This window comes from Ascaphus truei, chromosome 3 (genome assembly GCF_040206685.1).
Source record: "Ascaphus truei isolate aAscTru1 chromosome 3, aAscTru1.hap1, whole genome shotgun sequence".
In the NCBI taxonomy this organism is placed as follows: Eukaryota; Metazoa; Chordata; class Amphibia; order Anura; family Ascaphidae; genus Ascaphus; species Ascaphus truei.
The window spans coordinates 3,005,549-3,031,716 of NC_134485.1; the positions used below are offsets into that span (position 1 = coordinate 3,005,549).

Here is a 26,168-nt window from a genome sequence, read left to right on the forward strand (position 1 = left end):
TGCAAGAACTGGAAGTTGAGCTTGAACAGATAAAATGGGATATTGTTGGCCTTAGTGAAGTAAGAAGAAACAATGGAGGTCTAATTGAGCTCTAAACCAGACATTATTGTGACGTAGAAGGTAGTAGGGGGTAGCCAATCTTCATAATAAAGGTGAAGCCTGACTGGTTACCCCTGAAAACCGTGGGTTCCTGGCAGCTAAGTAGCACCATAAATCAGGGACACTGTAATGCATATGTAAAATCTGTCCAGATTGTATGTTTTACATGTTCCCCTTATCTTACAAACATGAGACTTGGGGAATGGGAGTTTTAAGGGGGATATTTGGGACAAAATGTGTTTATATTTTGTTACGAGTTCGGGGGACAAAGTTACCGATGGTCCCGTAATTCTCCCTGACGTGCAGCCATGATTTGCGGGTACGCAAGGTGAATTACACCGGGGCTACACAATCCTGGCTTTCAAGCCCAAGCACCCCAGACCCATTTCCCCCCACATGTAGAAGGTTCCCCAAGAGATATGTGTTTAATAAAATAGTGCGTTATGTTTTATACGGTATGCATTAAACTCTCTACATAGAGGTCGGGATGTCTGCATAGAGTCCGTGGATCAAAGGGGAGAAGCTAAGTGCAGAGGTGTCAGGACAGTTTGGTGAGAGGGGAAGGGCGGAGTGCGGAGGTCCAGAGAACAAGGACTTCCCGCATGGAAGGTACTTGGACTGCCAGACCTGGTGAAGCCTGCCCATCGAAAGGCAATAGATTAGCTGGGGGCAGCTGCTGCTCATAGGCGCGATTCCCATTGGCCAATTTGTATTTCACGCTCACCCGGCTTTCTGAGCCGGCTCGACACACCCCCTCCATTGATGTCAGCAGCCAGACGAGCCCCCATTCTGATTGGCTGGCTGAGGTACGATCCGTTCTCTGATTGGTCGCTAGTCTCCTTTCCATGTTAAACATAGAACAGCGGGGTCTATGTAAGGGGACTGCCCGATCAGAGCACCAGACAATCTGTGGCTTGAGTCGGTGCTGCGCTGGCGGGCTTTTCAAAGTTGCTCTGTTGCGAACAGCCGAGCAACCGACTTCAGTTTTGGAGCTGGGATAAGCCTGCATAGCGGAGACCAAGTAAAACGTGAGGAGCAAGTTCTGAAAATAGAACGTAGCGGTCGTGGCTGTGTGTCCTCCCCGAACAAGACAAACTTGCAAGGGAACCATCCACTGTGTCTCAAAAACAAAGATTTTGACTGGTGAATCCTATGCTCACGTATGGATGTGAAACTTTCACCCTATTCCCCGAAACGTGGGCTCCAAGGATGGATTCAATTAAGTGCCAGGAATCAAACTACAAATGATATAAGATCTGAGAAAATGAACAACTAAAAGGGTTTCTTGGGAGACAAGGCTGTCTCAGAATATGAACATGTCTCTATATGAATTTATAGACATTTGCTGCTTAAAATTAGATCAAATAGTCCCCAAAACCAAGAAGAACCCGACGCAGGCAGCAGTTGATTGGTTCCTCCCGTTAGAAGGCTTCAGTAACAAAGACCTTGCTAATCAGCCTGGTCTGAATAAACTGAATGAGGAAGTGTTTTAAAAGACACTGGAAGCTGCCAGATAGTGAGACTGTTTTTCCCAGAGAAGGAAGGATATAGAAAGTGCTCCCCAGCTGCGGAAGCTGGTTACAGAGGACCTAAAGAGGAGTTTCTCTGGGCTCCATGTGGGGCTGAGTTCCCCTAAGAGGTAAAGGACGCAAGACTGTGCTGAAGCGGAGACGTCTGCTCCAAAGGACTTATAAACAGATAAGCAAAAAAAAACTTTATTGCCGTGTGCAAAGACTGTGTAGATTGTTGCATATGCCAGGGCATGTTTTGGGGGTGGAACCAGCTTAGCTGGCCATCCAACTAGTGACGGCAAAAGCAACGGTGTAGTTAGCTTTCTATAAAAGGAATAGGTGTTTATTTTATTATTTGGTTTTCTTAAAGGGACAGTGGGCCCGTTGTATGATTTAAACCCTGTAAATAAACCCCTGCATAGAAAATACAGTGTTTCTGGCCTTAAATTGGGATAAAAGAGACTACAACGTGGTGTGGGCATCACAATATATATAGTAATGCCAATGTACACAGAGCTTACAATCTAATGGTCCTTCTCTGAGGCGCAGGGAAAGAGAGACTTGCCCAAGATCCTGGGATTTATACACTTCAAAGTCAGTGATATTACTACAGAGATACTCGGGATATTTCTTCTCTTGGGACCTTTCCCTTACGCTTGTCTACGTAAAAGCAGCAATTGCACCTACTCAAGGTTTTTGTGGGGGTTTTGCACCCCTTATTTTGGGGCACTGGATCAGGACAGGAGCCTTCAGGCCTCTGTATCAGATACAAGAAGTCACATTTTTTGACCTAGATCAATTTGGCAGAATCTTTGATGCAACAAAATAGGCAAAACTAATGCAAGCCCGTGTAATTTCAATAAAATAAGTGTCTGCTAACACCTTTATATTACAACATTTAACGACCCCTGAAAACCAAAATCACTGACGTGTATGAGGCCGGTGCAAATAACCGATACAAGGGACACAGAGATGATCGTCCAAGGTGTCAATATTACAGCTGAATGGCTATTTCTGACGCTTGATTCAGAGATTAAGAAAAAGATCCTGTGACGAGCCCACGGTAGTACGCCTATTTTCCCGGATTGCTACATCATAGACCCACAGATCTCTGTGCCCATAACAAGCCGTTTCTTTCGTTGTACTATCTACAGTATCCCAACCACTTCTCCAGGAAGCCTCCTCAATACATCTCATTTCAAAAAGCACACACTTCCACTGATTGTCACCTTCAGTTTTACAATATGACCTCTGGGTGTAATGGAAGAATTTGAGATATTGACGTCTCTAGCACGTCTCCACTATGGAGGTTGCTTAATTCATATTTATATAGCTTTGAGGCACACGCGGCACCATCTTCGTTGGCCTCTTTAAACCCTCTGGAAGGAACGTTGTCCTCCGGCGCGTATGCTCGAGCGATGGATCCAGACATAAAAAAAAATGCAGAAAATCCCAGCAGTGTCCCTGCATTTGTCTGGAACCATCGCTTGAGTCTACGTCCCGGAGGACATCTTTCTTTTCTGCTTGCTATTTTGGAAAGATGTGGAACTCTCTCTTTGGACTCAAGCACAACCGTATTTTGGGACTTTTCACTACGTGAGCTATCAATGTGTTTCATTTCATCATTTTGATATCACATATGCCACATTTAACACTCACGTAGTCTCATTAACTACAAAGGTTAGCGATTAGCGCTACGTTCCGCTCTTTGGCACATTTATTTAAACCCTCTGCCCTCTAGAACCAGACAGAAAACCAGGCAACGTCACACAATTGATTTGTAATGTGGCGTCGTTGCCTCTTGTCTGCTAGCAATACCCCTCCAAACACAGCTCAACACCCACCTCCCATTACCTGCTCCATTGGTAAAATGATTCAGATACTGATATGATGAGCCCCAGGACACTTTCCTCGTTGGAACAATGATGAAATCATACTGCACCGACACACTTTATTCGAGCAAATACCTGGTATGTACCTGGCAGATACCTGGAATGCGCCGCTCCTCACCTCTGACAAGCCCCGTTGCGTTTGCCTTCCCAGCCTGGGTTCATGCCTGGCTGACGGGCGGCTGATCTGTTAAATGATAATGATTAGGATTTAATAGGCTGCAATGCTTCGCGTGTCTACCAGATGGCATAAATTCATGAATTGTAATGCAGTATATATATATATACTGTGCAGTATTGCAGCCAGCGGGAATAAAATGCTTCAATCCCTGCCGGAAAATAACTCAATGCACTCGGGCAGAAAACAGTCACAAACCTCAATACACCCGGGTATACCCGAATTCGTGGGACTAGCCGAGCTCGAATAAAGTGTGTCGCCAGTGTATAATCTGCTCCAAAGTTTCTGTGGCCCAAGTGCAGAATTCTGCACCTTTCCTGCATTAAAGTGTAACTGCCACACGTTAGTTTCACTAAATCCTGTTATCGCTGCATTCGCCCCCTTTAATAACAACCACTGATCCATAATTTGTATCATCTACAAAAGGCAAACTTTCCCCTCCAAGCCTACAGCAATGTCACAGACTAACCACTTCTTCAGACTCCTTCCCACGATATTCGCATGGGCGTCCGCAGAAATGTTTTCAGGGGGGGGGCATAATTTTAACTAGACAGAGAGAGAGAGTGGGTGTGGGGGATGTGTGGGTGACGGGGTGGGTGACTGACACTTGGGTTGACTGACTGACTTGTGTGTGACTGACTGACACTTGGGTGGGTGACTGACACTTGGGTGGGTGACTGACACTTGGGTGGGTGACTGACACTTGGGTGGGTGACTGACACTTGGGTGGGTGACTGACACTTGGGTGGGTGACTGACACTTGGGTGGGTGACTGACTGACTATGGGTTGGTGTCGGTATTCATTCACAGACAGACAGACACAAACACACACACCCTCCCTCTCAGACTCTCCCTCCCCTCCCAGACTCTCCCTCCCAGACTCTCCCTCCCAGACTCTCCCTCCCAGACTCTCCCTCCCAGACTCTCCCTCCCAGACTCTCCCTCCCAGACTCTCCCTCCCAGACTCTCCCTCCCAGACTCTCCCTCCCAGACTCTCCCTCCCAGACTCTCCCTCCCAGACTCTCCCTCCCAGACTCTCCCTCTCAGACTCTCCCTCTCAGACTCCCCCCCCTCAGACACTCTCTCTCCCTCTCAGACTCCCCCCCCCTCAGACACTCTCTCCCCCTCTCAGACTCCCTCCCCCTCTCAGACTCCCTCCCCCTCTCAGACTCCCTCCCCCTCTCAGACTCCCTCCCCCTCTCAGACTCCCTCCCCCTCTCAGACTCCCTCCCCCTCTCAGACTCCCTCCCCCTCTCAGACTCCCTCTCCCTCTCAGACTCCCTCTCCCTCTCAGACTCCCTCTCCCTCTCAGACTCCCTCTCCCTCTCAGACTCCCTCTCCCTCTCAGACTCCCTCTCCCTCTCAGACTTCCCCCCCCCATCAGACACTCTCTCCCCCTCAGACTCTCTCAGCCTCTCTCCCCCTCAGACTCTCCCCCGTCACTCTCTCAGACTCCCCCCCCCTTCAGAATCACTCACAGAAACACACACACACACACACACACACACACACACACACACACAGCTTGTCTGGTGCCACTCTAATGCAGATAGTCCCAAGGTGTAGCCCCATCTCTTTCTTACCCCCTCTCTTCTTCATTCACTCTCCCCCCTCACCTCCTCACTTCCTCTATTACAACCCCTATCTCCTCACTCTCCCCCCTCCATCAATTATCCCCCTCTGACTCAAACCCACTCCCTGAATCCGCCCTCCTCACATTCATTCCCTCCCCCCTGAACACACACACACACACACACACACACACACACACACACACACACACACACACAGACACAGACACAGACACAGACACAGACACAGACACAGACACAGACACAGACACAGACACAGACACAGACACAGACACAGACACAGACACAGACACAGACACAGACACAGACACAGACACAGACACAGACACAGACACACACAGACACACACAGACACACACACACACACACACACACACACACACACACACACACACACACACACACACAGACACACACACACACACACACACACACACACACACACACACACACACACACACACACACACACACACACACAGACACACACAGACACACACAGACACACACACACACACACACACACACACAGACACACACACACACACACACACACAGACACACACACAGACACACAGACACACACACACTCAGACACACACACACTCAGACACACACACACACTCAGACACACACACACACACACACACACACACACACACACACACACACACACACACACACTCAGACACACACACACACACACACACACACACTCAGACACACACACACTCAGACACACACACACTCAGACACACACACACACTCAGAAACACACACTCAGACACACACACTCAGACACACACACTCACACACACACACACACTCACACACACACACACACACACTCAGACACACACACACACTCAGACACACACACACACACTCAGACACACACACACTCAGACACACACACACTCAGACACACACACACACACACACACACTCAGACACACACACACACACACACACACACACACACTCAGACACACACACACACACACACACACACACTCAGACACACACACACACACACACACACACTCAGACACACACACACACACTCAGACACACACACTCAGACACACACACTCAGACACACACACTCAGACACACACACTCAGACACACACACTCAGACACACACACTCAGACACACACACTCAGACACACACACTCAGACACACACACTCAGACACACACACTCAGACACACACACTCAGACACACACACTCAGAACAAGGGGGAATCGGATCAGGGGGGGGGGAAACGGAACGGGGGGGGCCGGAGCAGGGGGGGAATCAGAACGGGGGAGGGGGGGGGACCGGAGCAGGGGGGGGGGAATCAGAACGGGGGGGACCAGAGCAGGGGGAAGATTTTGGAACGGGGGGGGATCGGAGCAGGGGGGGGGGAATCGGAACGGGAAGGGGGGACCGGAGCAGAGGGGGGGGGGAATCAGAGCAGGAGGACAAGGGGGAAGCGAGAGTGGCATGGAGCAGTAGTCACCTGACTTGCTCCATGCAGGAAGGGGCGGGCCTCGCTATGCAAGCTCAGATAGAGCTTGCGAGGGCAAAAAAAAGCCAACACGCGCCAGCCAATCAGGAGACAAGGGAGTTTTTTTTTTTTTTTTTTGCAGAGACGTGCGTGCTTCCTTGCACATCGTGAGCGCGCTAAATCCTGTCACGCCAGTGCCCTCTGTCCCCCGCTGTTGGCGGCCGTGGATCCAGGGGGGGCAAGCGCCCCCCCCTTGCACCCCCCTGCGGACGCCCATGGATATTCGTCTTGTGCATAGGTTTCCCAAGTGGTACTGCTGCCCCCCCTCCGCTCCCCCACCTAACTATTCTGATAACCCAATCACAGCCATGAGATCCAAACAAGGGAGGCCGTGTTACCTCTGATCTTGCAGACATGGATTTATTTGGCATACATAACTCCCCTGTGTGCACAGAAACTTTTCCTTGATTAGTATAGTTTCTTTGATTTGTGCTAAATAAACAAATATCGGACAATGTGGTGATTTTCCCTCTGATCCATCTCTGGTTGTTTAAGTTTAATGCATTAAACATTAATGTCATGAGAGAGAGGATTTGGCCCGGGATTAAAGGGGTTGCACCCCATTTGGCCACCCTCTACTCTCACCTGGGAAGCAAGGAGTTAACTGGACTGGGGTCCAGTAATGTGTTTTTTGCCTTGCTTCAGCCATCCAACTGTTTAATCCCCTGTAAAAATGTATTGTTTCTGTTCCAGTATTTGCACCAACACATACACTGGGATTGATGTGGGAGGCTTAAGGGGTTAATGAGCTGCAGTTTAGGAAAATACAAATGTGTGGTGTCTTTTCAGAAATATCTGGGCTTCAACAGGCTTGATTGAAGTTGGGTGTGAAAAGTACAGAGGGGGTTTGGTGTATGTTAACACATCTTGCTGGTAGAGACAGCTAGGCCCATGTCTGGAGCATTGGGTGTGAAATCTAGCACCTGTGACAAATGTTCTCTACACAGGAGTCCCTGCTTCAAAGGATTTATTGACCAGGGGTTATGGGGGCCGGGGGTGCGGTTACCCAAGGAGATATCAGAATGAGTGACCTTATTAAATATAAGAATATTATGAGATGTCCTCGGCTGAACGTGCTAAAAGCTACATATGTGTATTCGTGGGACTGATTCGCACATAAGGATTACAGACACATGATGTCTAGCAGGTACTAAGAGACAGATATTAATATCTCTCTTAATTTTAATATTACACGGTAATATTTAGTCTTATTGGGAGCGTCATGCGTGCCGGAATGTATTAATATGTCTCGCGTGCCAGTAAGTACTACTGAACTGAAGTTATGAAGTTATTTAGATAGGAAAAGCAGTTTTTAAACGTCCTTGGGTGGGAGGAGTTTTACTCTGGGGTAAGCTTGTCAACCTCACCACTGATTTATGAGAGGGGCTGGGTTTAGGTTGTGTTCAATGGGAAATAATGGTATAAGAACCAGGCTCAGCCTATGGCTATTGTCTTCCGTGTCTTTGTGAGTCCCAGTTATATTTTTGGGGTGTATTATTAATAGCCTGTCACAAAGTTACCATCACAATTAAGCATTTAGATTGTAAATTCCAGGAAGCAGGGCCCTCCTCATCTACTTTATCAGTATATGGTAATATTGTAATCTCATTGTCATCACACATCGTTGTACAGCATTGCGGAATATGTTGGTGTGTTATAAATAAATTATAATTAAACATCTGTCCTCTCCACGCTCACATTCCATTCGGGAACATTGAGTATGTCCTTCTAATACACAACAGATACTGTACCTCTTCCTCGTGGACCTTCTGGTGTTTTACCAGCTCCGACCTCCACCGGAATCCCTTGCCACATTCAAGGCACTGGAAGGGCTTCTCCCCTGTGTGAGTTCTCTGGTGGGTGGTGAGGTGCTGCCGCTGGACGAAGCTTTTGCCGCACTGCGTGCACTGGTAGGGCCTCTCCCCAGTGTGGATGCGCTCATGGATTATCAGGGACGTGTGCCTGCGGAAGCACTTCCCGCAGACATTGCAGATGTACGACTTCTCCCCGAGATGAGCTCTCAGATGGGCTTTCAGCGTCCGTTTGTTATAGAAGATTTTTCCACACTCAGCACAGGCGTGTGCCCGGTCTGTCTTGGTGGTACGTGCACGCCCCAAGAATTTCATCCGTATTTTGTCCACGCCTTTAGTGAATGCTGCGGCTTGCCCCTCTGCAACATCCAAGGTTTCCTCCGGATGTCCTTCCCCCTCGCCCAGCTGGTTGCTGCAGGATACGGCCCCTTCAGGACACAGGGGCAAATGGTCTGTACAGTCCCCTGCTAAACTGGCAGCGGCGTGAAGTCTGTCTGAATTCTTCTCACCAATGGCTTTCTCCACAAGCCCTTCTCCTGGCGGAGATCAAAAGGAAAACAAATAGGTTTAGTGACAAACAGAACAATGTCGCCCAGTCTCACAGAGCAAGGAGACCAATTCTAATGTGCTGTACGTCGCCCCTGAAGAACAGGGTATTACCTGGACATTAATGCCACTGCTGAAGGTGCTGAAAACTAGCACTGCATAGCCCAGGGAAATAAATCCAACAGGGGTATTAACGGACCCTGTTCTGAAGGAAACATTGCAGGTAAAGGCTACGTTTGCTCAAGTTCATTTTTCTTTTAATATTTATTGTAATGGTAGCAGCTGAAACTGGTTCAAATGCTAAAATAGAAAAATACAGTGCATAAGATGTGTATCCTGGATCCGATGTGGCAGCGCAGACTGAGCGCTTACTCTGCCGTGCGGGATGAAGGGAGAGTGCGCAGAGCGAGGCGGAGCGTTCCGTGACTGTATTCAGACTTCTGTCAGTGTGGCAGGGGAGGGAGGAGTGTGTGTGTGTGTCAGTGAGTGCGTGTGTGGTGTCAGAGATACCACTTTACACACATTCCGAAACGGAGCCCCCACCCTTTAATAAAGCTCCAATGCCTAAACATGCTGCCAGTCTATAATATTTCCTCTCACCGTGTAAATGTCAGGGCACTCTACATTGTTTCTTCCACGCACAGAATACTTCGGGACTTCCCAAACATTAGCTTTTCCTGGAAACCTATCAGGCCCCTTAAATCTGGAAATTAACTGGTACTGACTGGCAGGTATCTTGATTTTTATCACGCCCACCTCTTGCACCAACTCAACTTCCTAACACATTATCCATTTACTTGATATTTCTACGTCTAAAATTAATTCTACGTAATTGGAAAGGTAATTTAGCCCCAACCTTGAAACTTTAATTAGACCTGATTATTGCAACGAAAAAATATGAAAAGAATAGCAGCACAAAAGAATAATAGCAATGCATAATTAGCAATAACGCAAACATAACACTTCTCTAACTTCACTTGGGTGTGTCTGTTCCCCCGCTTCAGTTGAATATAAATAACTGATCTATCCCTATGCAGTATTTCTGTTTTATATTACTGTTTAAGTATGGTTTGTTTACCATTTTCTTTTTGTGCCGCTTTTTTTCATTCTTACACTTATTTTGTATATTCATAATAAATTTTGAAACGGAAGGGACAAAAATTGGTTGTTCCTAGAACATTAATGCCCAGAATTTCTATCAATCAAAAAGTTTGGGCTGAAAGTTCCGAAGCCTTGTGTGGTGGGTACCAAAACCCTGTGTGATGAGTGTGAAGCTCTGCGTGGTGGGTACCAAAACCCTGTGTGATGAGTGTGAAGCTCTGTGTGGTGGGTACCAAAACCCTGTGTGATGTGTGAAGCTCTGTGTGGTGGGTACCAAAACCCTGTGTGATGAGTGTGAAGCTCTGTGTGGTGGGTACCAAACCCCTGTGTGATGAGTGTGAAGCTCTGTGTGGTGGGGTACCAAAACCCTGTGTGATGAGTGTGAAGCTCTGTGTGGTGGGTACCAAAACCCTGTGTGATGAGTGTGAAGCTCTGTGTGGTGGGTACCAAAACCCTGTGTGATGAGTGTGAAGCTCTGTGTGGTGGGTACCAAAACCCTGTGTGATGAATGTGAAGCTCTGCGTGGTGGGTACCAAAAACCCTGTGTGATGAGTGTGAAGCTCTGTGTGGTGGGTACCAAAACCCTGTGTGATGAGTGTGAAGCTCTGTGTGGTGGGTACCAAAACCCTGTGTGATGTGTGAAGCTCTGTGTGGTGGGTACCAAACCCCTGTGTGATGAGTGTGAAGCTCTGTGTGGTGGGTACCAAAACCCCTGTGTGATGAGTGTGAAGCTCTGTGTGGTGGGTACCAAAACCCTGTGTGATGGGTGTGAAGCTCTGTGTGGTGGGTACCAAAACCCTGTGTGATGTGTGAAGCTCTGTGTGGTGGGTACCAAAACCCTGTGTGATGAGTGTGAAGCTCTGTGTGGTGGGTACCAAAACCCTGTGTGATGAGTGTGAAGCTCTGTGTGGTGGGTACCAAACCCCTGTGTGATGAGTGTGAAGCTCTGTGTGGTGGGTACCAAAACCCTGTGTGATGTGTGAAGCTCTGTGTGGTGGGTACCAAACCCCTGTGTGATGAGTGTGAAGCTCTGTGTGGTGGGTACCAAAACCCTGTGTGATGAGTGTGAAGCTCTGTGTGGTGGGTACCAAACCCCTGTGTGATGAGTGTGAAGCTCTGTGTGGTGGGTACCAAAACCCTGTGTGATGGGTGTGAAGCTCTGTGTGGTGGGTACCAAAACCCTGTGTGATGAGTGTGAAGCTCTGTGTGGTGGGTACCAAAACCTGTGTGATGGGTGTGAAGCTCTGTGTGGTGGGTACCAAAAACCCTGTGTGATGAGTGTGAAGCTCTGTGTGGTGGGTACCAAAACCCTGTGTGATGTGTGAAGCTCTGTGTGGTGGGTACCAAAACCCTGTGTGATGAGTGTGAAGCTCTGTGTGGTGGGTACCAAAACCCTGTGTGATGAGTGTGAAGCTCTGCGTGGTGGGTACCAAAACCCTGTGTGATGAGTGTGAAGCTCTGCGTGGTGGGTACCAAAACCCTGTGTGATGAGTGTGAAGCTCTGTGTGGTGGGTACCAAAACCCTGTGTGATGAGTGTGAAGCTCTGTGTGGTGGGTACCAAAACCCTGTGTGATGAGTGTGAAGCTCTGTGTGGTGGGTACCAAAACCCTGTGTGATGAGTGTGAAGCTCTGTGTGGTGGGTACCAAATCCCTGTGTGATGAGTGTGAAGCTCTGTGTGGTGGGTATCAAAACCCTGTGTGATGAGTGTGAAGCTCTGTGTGGTGGGTACCAAAACCCTGTGTGATGAGTGTGAAGCTCTGTGTGGTGGGTACCAAACCCCTGTGTGATGAGTGTGAAGCTCTGTGTGGTGGGTACCAAAACCCTGTGTGATGTGTGAAGCTCTGTGTGGTGGGTACCAAAACCCTGTGTGATGAGTGTGAAGCTCTGTGTGGTGGGTACCAAAACCCTGTGTGATGAGTGTGAAGCTCTGTGTGGTGGGTACCAAAACCCTGTGTGATGTGTGAAGCTCTGTGTGGTGGGTACCAAAACCCTGTGTGATGAGTGTGAAGCTCTGCGTGGTGGGTACCAAAACCCTGTGTGATGAGTGTGAAGCTCTGTGTGGTGGGTACCAAACCCCTGTGTGATGAGTGTGAAGCTCTGTGTGGTGGGTACCAAAACCCTGTGTGATGAGTGTGAAGCTCTGTGTGGTGGGTACCAAACCCCTGTGTGATGAGTGTGAAGCTCTGTGTGGTGGGTACCAAACCCCTGTGTGATGAGTGTGAAGCTCTGTGTGGTGGGTACCAAACCCCTGTGTGATGAGTGTGAAGCTCTGTGTGGTGGGTACCAAACCCCTGTGTGATGAGTGTGAAGCTCTGTGTGGTGGGTACCAAACCCCTGTGTGATGAGTGTGAAGCTCTGTGTGGTGGGTACCCAAAACCCGGTGTGATGAATGTGAAGCTCTGCGTGGTGGGTACCAAAACCCTGTGTGATGAATGTGAAGCTCTGCGTGGTGGGTACCAAAACCCTGTGTGATGAATGTGAAGCTCTGCGTGGTGGGTACCAAAACCCTGTGTGATGAGTGTGAAGCTCTGTGTGGTGGGTACCAAAACCCCGTGTGATGAGTGTGAAGCTCTGTGTGGTGGGTACCAAAACCCTGTGTGATGAGTGTGAAGCTCTGTGTGGTGGGTACCAAAACCCTGTGTGATGAGTGTGAAGCTCTGTGTGGTGGGTACCAAAACCCTGTGTGATGAGTGTGAAGCTCTGTGTGGTGGGTACCAAAACCCTGTGTGATGGGTGTGAAGCTTTGTGGTGGGTACCAAAACCCTGTGTGATGGGTGTGAAGCTCTGTGTGGTGGGTACAAAACCCTGTGTGATGAGTGTGAAGCTCTGTGTGGTGGGTACCAAAACCCTGTGTGATGAGTGTGAAGCTCTGTGTGGTGGGTACCAAAACCCTGTGTGATGAGTGTGAAGCTCTGTGTGGTGGGTACCAAAACCCTGTGTGATGGGTGTGAAGCTTTGTGGTTGGGTACCAAAACCCTGTGTGATGGGTGTGAAGCTCTGTGTGGTGGGTACCAAAACCCTGTGTGATGAGTGTGAAGCTCTGTGTGGTGGGTACCAAAACCCTGTGTGATGAGTGTGAAGCTCTGTGTGGTGGGTACCAAAACCCTGTGTGATGTGTGAAGCTCTGTGTGGTGGGTACCAAAACCCTGTGTGATGAGTGTGAAGCTCTGCGTGGTGGGTACCAAACCCCTGTGTGATGAGTGTGAAGCTCTGTGTGGTGGGTACCTAAACCCTGTGTGATGAGTGTGAAGCTCTGTGTGGTTGGGTACCAAAACCCTGTGTGATGAGTGTGAAGCTCTGTGTGGTGGGTACCAAAACCCTGTGTGATGAGTGTGAAGCTCTGTGTGGTGGTACCAAAACCCTGTGTGATGAGTGTGAAGCTCTGTGTGGTGGGTACCAAAACCCTGTGTGATGAGTATGAAGCTCTGTGTGGTGGGTACCAAAACCCTGTGTGATGGGTGTGAAGCTCTGTGTGGTGGGTACCAAAACCCTGTGTGATGGGTGTGAAAGCTTTGTGGTGGGTACCAAAACCCTGTGTGATGGGTGTGAAGCTTTGTGGTGGGGCATGAACTCCCTGCGGTGGATACTGAAGCCCTGCGTAGTGGGTACCCAAACCCTGTGTGATGGGCATGAAACCCTGTGTGATGGGCATGAAACCATGTGGGCTGGTAAAACGAGTGCAAGCTTTCAGAACTACAAAGGTAAAGTCTAAAGGAGGAAATCGGTAGTGAGGGTCTCTGAAAATTAAGTGTACCCCAGGCTTCCTTATTGAACCAAGTAAATCCTTGGACAAGGGATCAAAAGTTTATATAACCTGATAAAAAGCCGGTGTGACAGTAGGGGCAGCAGGGCCCGGTATATATAAGGTTAACCCCACTCATTGTCCCGACCAGTGAAAATGGTGACCCAGGAATAGGGTCAGAATGGCTCTCTCTAGGCTAAAAAATGGTTGCCGGCCCTGTTATGTCACATGAGGTTAGGCATCAGTAGCAGGGTTGCTGTGTGAGGTTATTGTCAGTTGTTTAATAACATTATGTTTCTATGTGTTTTTTGTGTGACGCATTACATGCTTGGGTCACTATCACAGGTTGAGTGGCTAGCATACGAGTCAAGGACTAGCCTTTCTGTAGGGCCAGGAGCAGTGTTTGGGGACAAGGAGGACGTGGGGAGGGAAGGGTCTTTTTCCTGGGGAGGTACACACCAATAGCGGAGCATTGTCCTCTCCCTGACAGCAGCAGGCGTCTACCCCTGCAGGAGGTATGGAGTTAGAATTGAGAACAAATTGGTCTTCACTGACTGGTCGGCACCCCCGTCCTCCATGATTTCTGATGGAGGCAAAAGGTCCAATACAAGCCGATAAGGGCTCCACAGTTCTTCATGGTTGGTCTAGATGTCTAGAGGACAACTGGGAAAGTGAACTGTGGGCCAGAGACGGGCATCGCTGGTTACTGGGATTGGCGAACGAATCAAGGGCGGCAACTAGGGTAAGCTACTTTCAGTAGCACCCTACACCTGAGTTCACAGTCCCCTGTACCCCGAGTTTGTGGCGAGTTTTTGCAGTGTTTAGTACTGTATTGCTCCCTGTCGGCTCCGGCCAGAATAAACCCTTGTTTATTTAACCATCTTGTTCTGCCTAGTATTTGCGATGGCTGTGTAAAGTCTGGTCTACCGTGACAGTTGGCTAACACATAACCAGGGGGAAGTGTCACACAGAAAGATCTATATAAACCAATGTCAATCATACATTACAAATGTAACAATTTAAAGGTAGATTAAAAAAAAAGTATGCAAAATATACAAAAATAACAGATTTTTGAATCTCAACAAAATCTTAACCTGCCATTAGAGACATCGGATCAATTATTGAATTTGGAAGGTACTGTTTCGGTCCACTGTTAGTGTTGGGACCTTCATGCATCTATGAGTTATGAGTTCAATATTATCTAAACACCATGGGCCACTTATTTATCTAATTATGCATTACAGGATGCAATTTTTCTCATTTTCACCTGTAACTATTGATCAACAAGTGTTTTTACAAACCAGTGCACAGCAGTGTGTATTACCCATGCAACTGGGTGTTCCAACGTATTCATGGGATGGTGGGAGCTGGTTCGTGATTTTGGCTCCTCCATGATGGATCATGAACATTTGTCTTCTGGTACAGTTATATTGACGACATTTATCTGGGATGGTACTATTCACGCTTTGCAAGAATGCATTACTTTGAATTCTAATCATACTCTTGATTTCTCAGATGTGGCTGATGCATGATGGAAGTATTTAAATACATTGAAAACCAACTTCAACACCCTAGACCTCTAATTTGGGGGATCCCTAATGCATAGTTTTTAAGAGCAAAAGATATTGTGCAAAATAATGATTTTGATCAAGAGGAGTGGCTCAGTGAGTAAGTAACTGACTGACACTGAGATTGCTGCAGGGGAGCCTGGTTCAATTTCCGGACTCCCCTGCAGGCTTCTTGTGACCTTGGGCAAGTCACTTTATCTCCCTGTGCCTGCAAAATGTCTCTGTATAGCGCTGCGTACAACTAGCAGCGCTATACAAGAACATGCTAAAAAAAAAAAAAAAAAGGAAGAGGCCAGATTGCTATTTAATAGATTTTTGGTTAAAGGATATGATTGCACCTCAAATACATGTGCGATTTTATGCTTTATGTGTAACGTGTCATAACCATGATGCGTTACTGGTCCCTAAAAGTGCTACAAACAACAACAACAAAAATTCACAGGAAGCAATTTGTTTTAGTACTACTTTTTACAAATCAATCCCATGAAATATAAAAAAAATGATATACTGAAGTTACTAGGATGGATTTTTAAAATTTCTCGTTGTATCCCAGCTTCTGCTAGCATTACTTATCGTAGATCTCAAAATCTAAGGGATACATTTGGTAAATTAAGATTTTGATAAAACAAATAGCGGGACTTGATAAGACCGATTGGGTTTCAGGTCTGCAAACATTGTAACGTATGTAAAGGTGTTAAACACATGTGCTATTTACTCATGAAGGTATAGGGGACTACAAAATTAATGGTTTCAATAATTGTGAATGTATAAAATACACATTTTGTAAGATGCCCATGCAATAAATGATATGTGATATGTGGGAAGAACGATGAAAAACCGTACGATTAGAATGCAAGAACATGTTTTAGGATCTGAATTTCACTGCCAAACCTGATCTGCGGAAAGAATATCCGCAAGCCGGTTACTCCATTTTATGGCTGCCTGAATTCTTCAAAATCCGTCTGGGGTCTCAGACGCACGGATTTAAAAAAATTCATAAACGGATTCAACTTCAAATGCGAATATTCCAGACTAGTACCAATACACACAACGGATTCACCGTTTCCCTGAGATGTCCCCGAGTGTCTCCATTTCAATATAGATTCAAATAACTTGGGGAGAGACAGCTGTGCTCAAACAGGACACTCATGCTAATGGCTATACAAAGTATATTTAAATATCTCCCAGCTGGGAAACCGAGGTGTGCTCCTTTACCAGCACAAGTGTCTATCCCCAAGTTATCTGGAGTGAGCTTTGAGGGGACGAAGGGACGGGACGCAGGGAAGGGACGGGACGCAGACACACGCACGCAGACAGGCGCACACAGACAGGCGCACAAAGTCACGCACACACCTCTCTCAGTGAACTAACAGTTTTTCGGTATTAAGTATCATCTCTATGCCGATGATACCCAAATTTTACCTCTCCTTCCCTGACCTCTCCGCCCTTGTTTTGTCCCGTGTCACCAACTCTCTCTCCGCAATGGGATCAGCTGTGTGGCTGGACCAAACTCCACGCTGACACCCACTAACAGTCTCACCCGCAAACCTTAATGGGATCAGCTGTGCGGCTGGACCAAATAACACGTTGACACCCACTAACAGTCTCACCCGCAAACCTTAATGGGATCAGCTGTGTGGCTGGACCACACCCCACACTGACACCCACTAACCCTCTCACCCGCAAACCTTAATGGGATCAGCTGTACGGCTGGACCACACTGAGCAATTACCCCACAACGGGCAGCCGCTTTACCTTGTTTCAACATTGCCCCTCATTCCCTCTCGAATGTAAGCTCTCTGGATCAGGCCCTCATTCCCTCTCGAGTGTAAGCTCTCTGGGCCAGGCCCCTCATTCCCTCTCGAGTGTAAGCTCTCTGGGCCAGGCCCTCAGTCCCTCTCGAGTGTAAGCTCTCTGGGCCAGGCCCTCAGTCCCTCTCGAGTGTAAGCTCTCTGGGCCAGGCCCCTCAGTCCCTCTCGAGTGTAAGCTCTCTGGGCCAGGCCTTCAGTCCCTCTCGAGTGTAAGCTCTCTGGGCCAGGCCCTCATTCCCTCTCGAGTGTAAGCTCTCTGGGCCAGGCCCCTCATTCCCTCTCGAGTGTAAGCTCTCTGGGCCAGGCCCCTCATTCCCTCTCGAGTGTAAGCTCTCTGGGCCAGGCCCTCGTTTCCTTCGCTGTCTGTGCATGTTTGTCCTGATTTGTATGTAACGCTGTTTTAGTGACAGACATAACTACTGTACCGCACGGCAGAATATGCTGGCGCTTTACAAATAAATATATATTATTACATAGAAAATCTGTAATCTTGCTATATTCGGCACACGTTGTCCAAGTTGTGCACTTTTGGAATGGAGTGCATAATATGTAACATTGTAATGAACCGACTGATTGACATTGTTCTATATAGATGATAATTGGTGGCATATTCTATGGCCCCTCCCCCTGGAGAAGCAGGTGAAACGCGCAGGGGTGTGCGGATGTATTATTTTATCTGGTTACTAGCTGAGAGACCCGGCGTTGCCCGGGATGTAAATGCGTAATAGGTAGTCTTATTTATAAATCGTGGAACAATAGGTGAGTATTTGTTGTAAAGGTTGGATAATAATGTTGAAAAGAAAGATGGAATAAAATGTAATACAATGTTGTTTAAAAATGGTTTATTGTAAACACACCACAGTACAATGTATATTTTGGTGACATAACAGATGTAAAAATGTGAGGCGTGTGTCCTGCTAGGGTGTGAGGCGGCGGGTGGCGCGTGGGTTGTGAGTGCTGTCTGTGAGTGGGGGTCCTGCTAGGGTGTGAGGCGGCAGGTGGCGCGTGGGTTGTGAGTGCTGTCTGTGAGTGGGGGTCCTGCTAGGGTGTGAGGCGGCAGGTGTCGCGTGGGTTGTGAGTGCTCTCTGTGAGTGGGGGTCCTGCTAGGGTGTGAGGCGGTGGGTCAGTGATGTCGGTGCGTAGGGGCGGGAGGCAGCAGGTGAGTGTGGCGGCAGGTATGTGTCGAGTGTGGCGGGAGTCTGTTGAGTGCATGCAGCGGCTGTGAGGCGGTGGGTGAAAGGCAGAGGCGGGCGGAGTAAGGGCGGGTGAAAGGCAGAGGCTGGTGGGCGCGAAAGCAGAGGCGGGGAGGCAGGAAGGCGGGCAGGAAGGCGAAGATTGGTGGGAAGGGGGGGAAGGGTGTGGGAGGGGGGAAAGGGTGTGGGAGGGGGGGAAGGGGGTAGGGTGTGGGAGAGGGGAAGGGTGTGGGAGGGGGGTGGGAGGGGAGGAGGGGGAGGGAAAGGGGAGGAGGGGGAGGGAAAGGGGAGGAGGGAGGGAAAGGGGGAGGGAAAGGGGAGGGAAAGGGGGGAGGGAAAGGGGAGGAGGGGGAGGGAAAGGGGAGGAGGGGGAGGGAAAGGGGAGGAGGGGGAGGGAAAGGGGAGGAGGGGGAGGGAAAGGGGAGGGGGGAGGGAAAGGGGAGGGGGGAGGGAAAGGGGAGGGGGATGGAAAGGGGAGGAGGGGGAGGGGGGGAGGGGGGAGGAGGGAAAGGGGAGGAGGGGGGAGGGGGGGAGGGAAAGGGGAGGAGGGGGAGGGAAAGGGGAGGAGGGGGGAGGGGGGGAGGGAAAGGGGAGGAGGGGGGAGGGGGGGAGGGAAAGGGGAGGAGGGGGGAGGGAAAGGGGGGGAGGGGGGAGGGAAAGGGGGGGAGGGAAAGGGGGGGAGGGAAAGGGGAGGAGGGGGAGGGGGGAGGGAAAGGGGGGGAGGGAAAGGGGAGCGGGGGGGGAGAAAGGGGAGCGGGGGGGGGGAGAAAGGGGAGCGGGGGGGGAGAAAGGGGAGCGGGGGGGGGGAGAAAGGGGAGCGGGGGGGAGAAAGGGGAGCGGGGGGGGAGATAGGGGAGCGGGGGGGGAGAAAGGGGAGCGGGGGGGGGGGGAGAAAGGGGAGGGGGGGGGAGAAAGGGGAGCGGGGAGAAAGGGGAGCGGGGGGGGGAGAAAGGGGAGCGGGGGGGGGGGGGAGAAAGGGGAGCGGGGGGGGAGAAAGGGGAGCGGGGGGGGGGGAGAAAGGGGAGCGGGGGGAGAGAAAGGGGAGCAGGGAGGGGGAAAGGGGAGCAGGGGGGGGGAGAAAGGGGAGCGGGGGAGAAAGGGGAGCGGGGAGGGGAGAAAGGGGGGGGGGAGAAAGGGGAGCGGGGGGGGGAGAAAGGGGAGCGGGGGGGTGAGAAAGGGGAGCGGGGAGGGGGGAGAAAGTGGAGCGGGGGGGGGGGGAGAGCCGGCGTTGGCCGTGAGTTACTTTTAGCGCTAGGAAAAGGGGGGGGGGGGAGAGGGGGGGAAAAGGGGGGAGAGAGGGGGGAAAAGGGGGGGGGAGAGGGGGGGAAAAGGAGGGGAGGGGGACGGGGGAAAAGGAGGGGGGGGCAGTGGACTGGAGGAGGGGACAGTGGACAGGAGGGGGGGGGACAGTGGCCGGGGGGACGGGGGGGGGGACAGTGGCCGGGTGGGGGGGGGGCAGTGGGTGGGTGGGGGGGCACAGTTTGACAGTGGAAAGGACAGTGGACAGGAGGGGATGGGAGGGGGGGGGAGAGTGGACAGGAGGGGGGGAGAGTGGACAGGAGGGGGGAGAGTGGACGGGGGGGGGGACAGGTGAAAGGACAGTGGACAGGAGGGGATGGGAGGGGGGGAGAGTGGACAGGAGGGGGGGGAGAGTGGACAGGAGGGGGGGGAGAGTGGACAGGAGGGGGGGGGGAGAGTGGACAGGAGGGGGGGTGGCAGTGGACAGGAGGGGGGGCAGTGGACAGGAGGGGGGGGGCAGTGGACAGGAGGGGGGGGGGCAGTGGACAGGAGGGGGGTTGGTTTGCTTTAAATTGACGGGTCCCTCCTCTCCACTCCCCCTGTATCTTTCTCTGCTCCTGACCCCCCCACCCCCCACCCCCCATGTGTAGCTCCGGTCCCCACTCTACAGTGTCTGAGACACAGTGTAGCACACACACACACGCACACAGACACACACACAGTGTCCCACACACACAGTCACGCTGTGACACACACACACACACACACACACACACACACACACACACACACACACACACACACACACACACTCACACACACACACACCTCTCCTTCTGGCCGCCGCCATGTTAGTTAGTCCGCGAGGGAGGAAGGGGTCCTTCTCTCCGCCGCCATCTTAGGTGCCGCGAGGCAGCGGTAGGCTGCCCTGGCCAATGCCTGTCCCCGCGCCAGGGAGGTGAGCGGGAGTTGAGCAGGAGGTGAGGGGAGGTGAGCGGGAGGTGAGGGGAGGGGGAGGTGAGTGGAGCGGGAGGTGAGTGGAGGCAGCGGCAGGCTGCCCTGCCCACTGCCTGTCCCCGCGCCGGGGAGATGAGTGGAGCGGGAGGTGAGTAGAGGGAGCGGGAGGTGAGTGGAGGCAGCGGCAGGCTGCCCTGCCCACTGCCCGTCCCCGCGCCGGGGAGGGAGTTGAGCGGGAGGGAGGTGAGTGGAGAGGGAGGTGAGTGTGATGGGGGGGGAGAGGACAGAGAGGTGTGTGTGTGTGTCCCTGTGTGTCCTTTGGCCCGTCACTCCGCCTCAGGCCAATGAGAGGTGTGCGGGGGCGGGCGGGCCAAGGGACCAATGAGATTGCCGCTAGGGACGCAGACATACAGTGCTTTCAGAAATATATAGTAGATAGGAAACGTCAGACTTTAGTTTTCCGCCCGGCGCTGCTCGGTTTGCACTGCACTTCACAGCGGGTGCTGCAGCTTTTTTTGCTTTATTGCCACAATAAATGTTACCGGTCATTCATTTGCACATTGTTACACTGTCTTACTGTAGCCTCCCTACATGTGCCCTGAAATAACCCTATTCATTCAATCCCTTTGTCAACTATGAACATAGAGAACAATGGCCCTGGCACTGACCTGGCACTGACCCTGCAGAACCATGACCCTGCACAATGGGACGTTCTGTGTCCGACTTACAAACGAGCGTCTCCCCATCAGCCGCGTATTCTTATACAAACAGCTCCTTTGTTTACAACAAAGGGAGAACACCCCCCCCCCCCCCAAATGCAAAGTCCAGAAACATCAGATCTGCCGTTTCCTTAACCAAACCCTAACAGCTCCTTCCATGGAAGGGTCACTTTTACTTTCTCTCATATCCAGAGTATATTAGTATTTTCCTATAAGGACCAGGAAATGAAACGCCATTATAATAAGCCCCGGGCGTTACAGGAAATGAAACGCCATTATAATAAGCCCCGGGCGTTACAGGAAATGAAACGCCATTATAATAAGCCCCGGGCGTTACAGGAAATGAAACGCCATTATAATAAGCCCCGGGCGTTACAGGAAATGAAACGCCATTATAATAAGCCCCGGGCGTTACAGGAAATGAAACGCCATTATAATAAGCCCCGGGCGTTACAGGAAATGAAACGCCATTATAATAAGCCCCGGGCGTTACAGGAAATGAAACGCCATTATAATAAGCCCCGGGCGTTACAGGAAATGACACGCCATTATAATAAGCCCCGGGCGTTACAGGAAATGACACGCCATTATAATAAGCCCCGGGCGTTACAGGAAATGACACGCCATTATAATAAGCCCCGGGCGTTACAGGAAATGACACGCCATTATAATAAGCCCCGGGCGTTACAGGAAATGACACGCCATTATAATAAGCCCCGGGCGTTACAGGTTATATCCGTGGAATAGCAGGGCGGCTGTTGTTACTTTGTTCAAACACGAACATCGAATATTTCCCCAATTCCTCCATCTTATTGAAATATTGAGTTTACTGAGACATGTGCAGAAGCACAGGACACGCACCATCATATGTACAGCCATGTGCAGAAGCACAGGACACGCACCATCATATGTATAGCCATGTGCAGAAGCACAGGACACGCACCATCATATGTACAGCCATGTGCAGAAGCAGCAGGACACGCACCATCATATGTACAGCCATGTGCAGAAGCACAGGACACGCACCATCATATGTACAGCCATGTGCAGAAGCACAGGACACGCACCATCATATGTATAGCCATGTGCAGTAGCACAGGACACGCACCATCATATGTACAGCCATGTGCAGAAGCAGCAGGACACGCACCATCATATGTACAGCCATGTGCAGAAGCAGCAGGACACGCGGAATCATATGTACATCCATGTGCAGAAGCAGCAGGACACGCGCCATCATATGTACAGCCATGTGCAGAAGCAGCAGGACACACGCCATCACATGTACATCCATGTGCAGAAGCAGCAGGACACGCACAATCACATGTACATCCATGTGCAGAAGCAGCAGGACACGCACAATCACATGTACATCCATGTGCAGAAAAAGCAGGACACACGGCATCACATGTACAGCCATGTGCAGACGCAGCAGGACACACGCCAGCACATGTACAGCCATGTGCAGAAGCAGCAGGACATGCACCATCACATGTGCAGCCATTTGCAGAAGCAGCAGGACACACGCCAGCACATGTACAGCCATGTGCAGAAGCAGCAGGACACGCACCATCACATGCACAGCCATGTGCAGAAGCAGCAGGACACGCCATCACATGTACAGCCATGTGCAGAAGCAGCAGGACACGCGGCATCACATGTACAGGCATGTGCAGAAGCAGCAGGACACGCGCCATCACATGTACATCCATGTGCAGAAGCAGCAGGACACACGGCATCACATACAGCCATGTGCAGAAGCAGCTGGACACACGCCATCCCATGTACAGGCATGTTCAGAGGCAGGAGTACACACGCCAACACATGTACTGGCATGTGCAGAAGCCGCAGGACACATGCCATCACATGTACAGCCATGTTCACATGCAGCAGGATACGTCCCAACACATGTACAGCTATGTTCACATGCAGCAGGACATGTCCCAACACATGTACAGCCATGTGCAGAAGCAGCAGGACACGTCCCAACACATGTACAGCCATGTGCAGAAGCAGCAGGACACACGCCAACATGCACGCCCTAATACAGTTTCATTGCTGATGTACAAACACAAAATTACGTTTATTGATATTGGCGTCAGTTGAAGTTTTAAACCACAGGACTCACCGCGAAGCTCGCCCCGCTAAGCTCGCCCCGCTAAGCTCGCCCCGCTAAGCTCGCCCCGCTAAGCTCACCCCGCTAAGCTCACCCCGCTAAGCTCACCCCGCTAAGCTCACCCCGCTAAGCTCACCCCGCGAAGCTCACCCCGCGAAGCTCGCCCCGCGAAGCTCGCCCCGCTAAGCTCGCCCCGCTAAGCTCGCCCCGCTAAGCTCGCCCCGCTAAGCTCGCCCCGCTAAGCTCGCCCCGCTAAGCTCACCCGCGAGGATTCCTTAAGGAGGATCCTCTGAGCAAGGAAGAGAACCCAATACTTTCTGCGCTAGTAACGCTCCCTGACCGGGCGTCTTGCACACGGTTATAATTATTTTTGATACAATATGACGACAGTCTGGACGAGAGCCGGCTGTATACACAGCACCGCCGGCTGTATACACAGCACCGCCGGCTGTATACACAGCACCGCCGGCTGTATACACAGCACCGCCGGCTGTATACACAGCACCGCCGGCTGTATACACAGCACCGCCGGCTGTATACACAGCACCGCCGGCTGTATACACAGCACCGCCGGCTGTATACACAGCACCGCCGGCTGTATACACAGCACCGAACGCTCCCCATAAAACCGCGGCTTTTCCATTTACAATTGGGAGAACCTTTTTCCTTCTACTATTTATTCGGTTTTAAGATCAATACTTGGTCTATGGCTGTTTCCACAGCTTTACATATTTACCTCTGTAGGGTAAGATACTTATTACTGATATAACTGGTTGCAAAGCGTTTAGTCACAGTATAGGGTACAAGTGAAGAAGATTGCTCCTTAATCGGGTTTATAAACTGACATACAAACATCCTCAGCAACATTACTCTAAAAATACACAAACAGGACTAGAATTAGGTGTGTGGGTCGCAAGGCACAGAAGGAAACTGCCTCACACAAGTGCAATAAAACCAGGAGACAGAAGTACCGCGGCGAGACTCCAGCATTACCTAGTGATATTAAGGTCTCGGATGTCTCTTTCATAACGTTCCTGTACAGCTCCTTCTGCCATTCCTCCAGCTCCATCCACTCTTCCTTAGAGAAAGAGGCGGCGAGATCATCAAATCCCAACGCAGACTGAAATACACGCACACAAAACCATTACAGCATGATACCAATAACACACTGATCCCGTGCAACAGTGTGAGGGGGATTCATAGTGATAACACACTGATCCCGTGCTACAGTGTGAGGGGGATTCATAGTGATAACACACTGATCTTGAGCTACAGTGTGAGGGGGATTCATAGTGATAACACGCTGATCCCGTGCTACAGTGTGAGGGGGATTCATAGTGATAACACACTGATCCTGAGCTACAGTGTGAGGGGGAATTCATAGTGATAACACGCTGATCCCGTGCTACAGTGTGAGGGGGATTCATAGTGATAACACGCTGATCCTGAGCTACAGTGTGAGGGGGATTCATAGTGATAACACACTGATCCCGTGCTACAGTGTGAGGGGGATTCATAGTGATAACACACTGATCCCGTGCTACAGTGTGAGGGGGATTCATAGTGATAACACACTGATCCCGTGCTACAGTGTGAGGGGGATTCATAGTGATAACACACTGATCCTGAGCTACAGTGTGAGGGGGATTCATAGTGATAACACACTGATCCTGAGCAGCACAGGGAGTGTTAGTGTGAGGGGGAATTCATAGTGATAACACGCTGACCCTGAGCAGCACAGGGAGTGTTACAGTGTGAGGGGGAATTCATAGTGATAACACGCTGATCCTGAGCAGCACAGGGAGTGTTACAGTGTGAGGGGGGATTCATAGTGATAACACGCTGATCCTGAGCAGCACAGGGAGTGTTACAGTGTGAGAGGGAATTCATAGTGATAACACGCTGATCCTGAGCAGCACAGGGTGTGTTACAGTTTGAGGGGGAATACATAGTGATAACACACTGATCCTGAGCAGCACAGGGACTGTTACACTGTGAGAGGGGATTCATAGTGATAACACGCTGATCCTGAGCAGCACAGGGAGTGTTACAGTGTGAGGGGGAATTCATAGTGATAACACACTGATCCTGAGCAGCACAGGGAGTGTTACAGTGTGAGGGGGGATTCATAGTGATAACACACTGATCCTGAGCAGCACAGGGAGTGTTACAGTGTGAGGGGGATTCATAGTGATAACACGCTGATCCTGAGCAGCACAGGGAGTGTTACAGTGTGAGGGGGAATTCATAGTGATAACACACTGATCCTGAGCAGCACAGGGAGTGTTACAGTGTGAGGGGGAATTCATAGTGATAACACGCTGATCCTGAGCAGCACAGGGAGTGTTACAGTGTGAGAGGGAATTCATAGTGATAACACGCTGATCCTGAGCAGCACAGGGTGTGTTACAGTTTGAGGGGGAATTCATAGTGATAACACGCTGATCCTGAGCAGCACAGGGAGTGTTACAGTGTGAGGGGGGAATTCATAGTGATAACACACTGATCCTGAGCAGCACAGGGAGTGTTACAGTGTGAGGGG

General features: G+C 50.5%; 1 protein-coding gene across 1 annotated transcript in view; it reads right to left on the bottom strand.

The window, feature by feature from the left end:
• LOC142490599 (uncharacterized) overlaps positions 1–26,168 on the bottom strand; it is a 125,927-nt gene that overhangs the window by 69,492 nt on the left and 30,267 nt on the right. Inside the window, exons 3-4 of the mRNA XM_075593015.1 lie at positions 24,620–24,746; positions 8,573–9,168 (exon numbers count right to left, since the gene is read on the bottom strand). Coding sequence (XP_075449130.1) covers positions 8,573–9,168; positions 24,620–24,746 — 723 coding nt within the window. The remainder of the gene's footprint in view (positions 1–8,572; positions 9,169–24,619; positions 24,747–26,168) is intronic.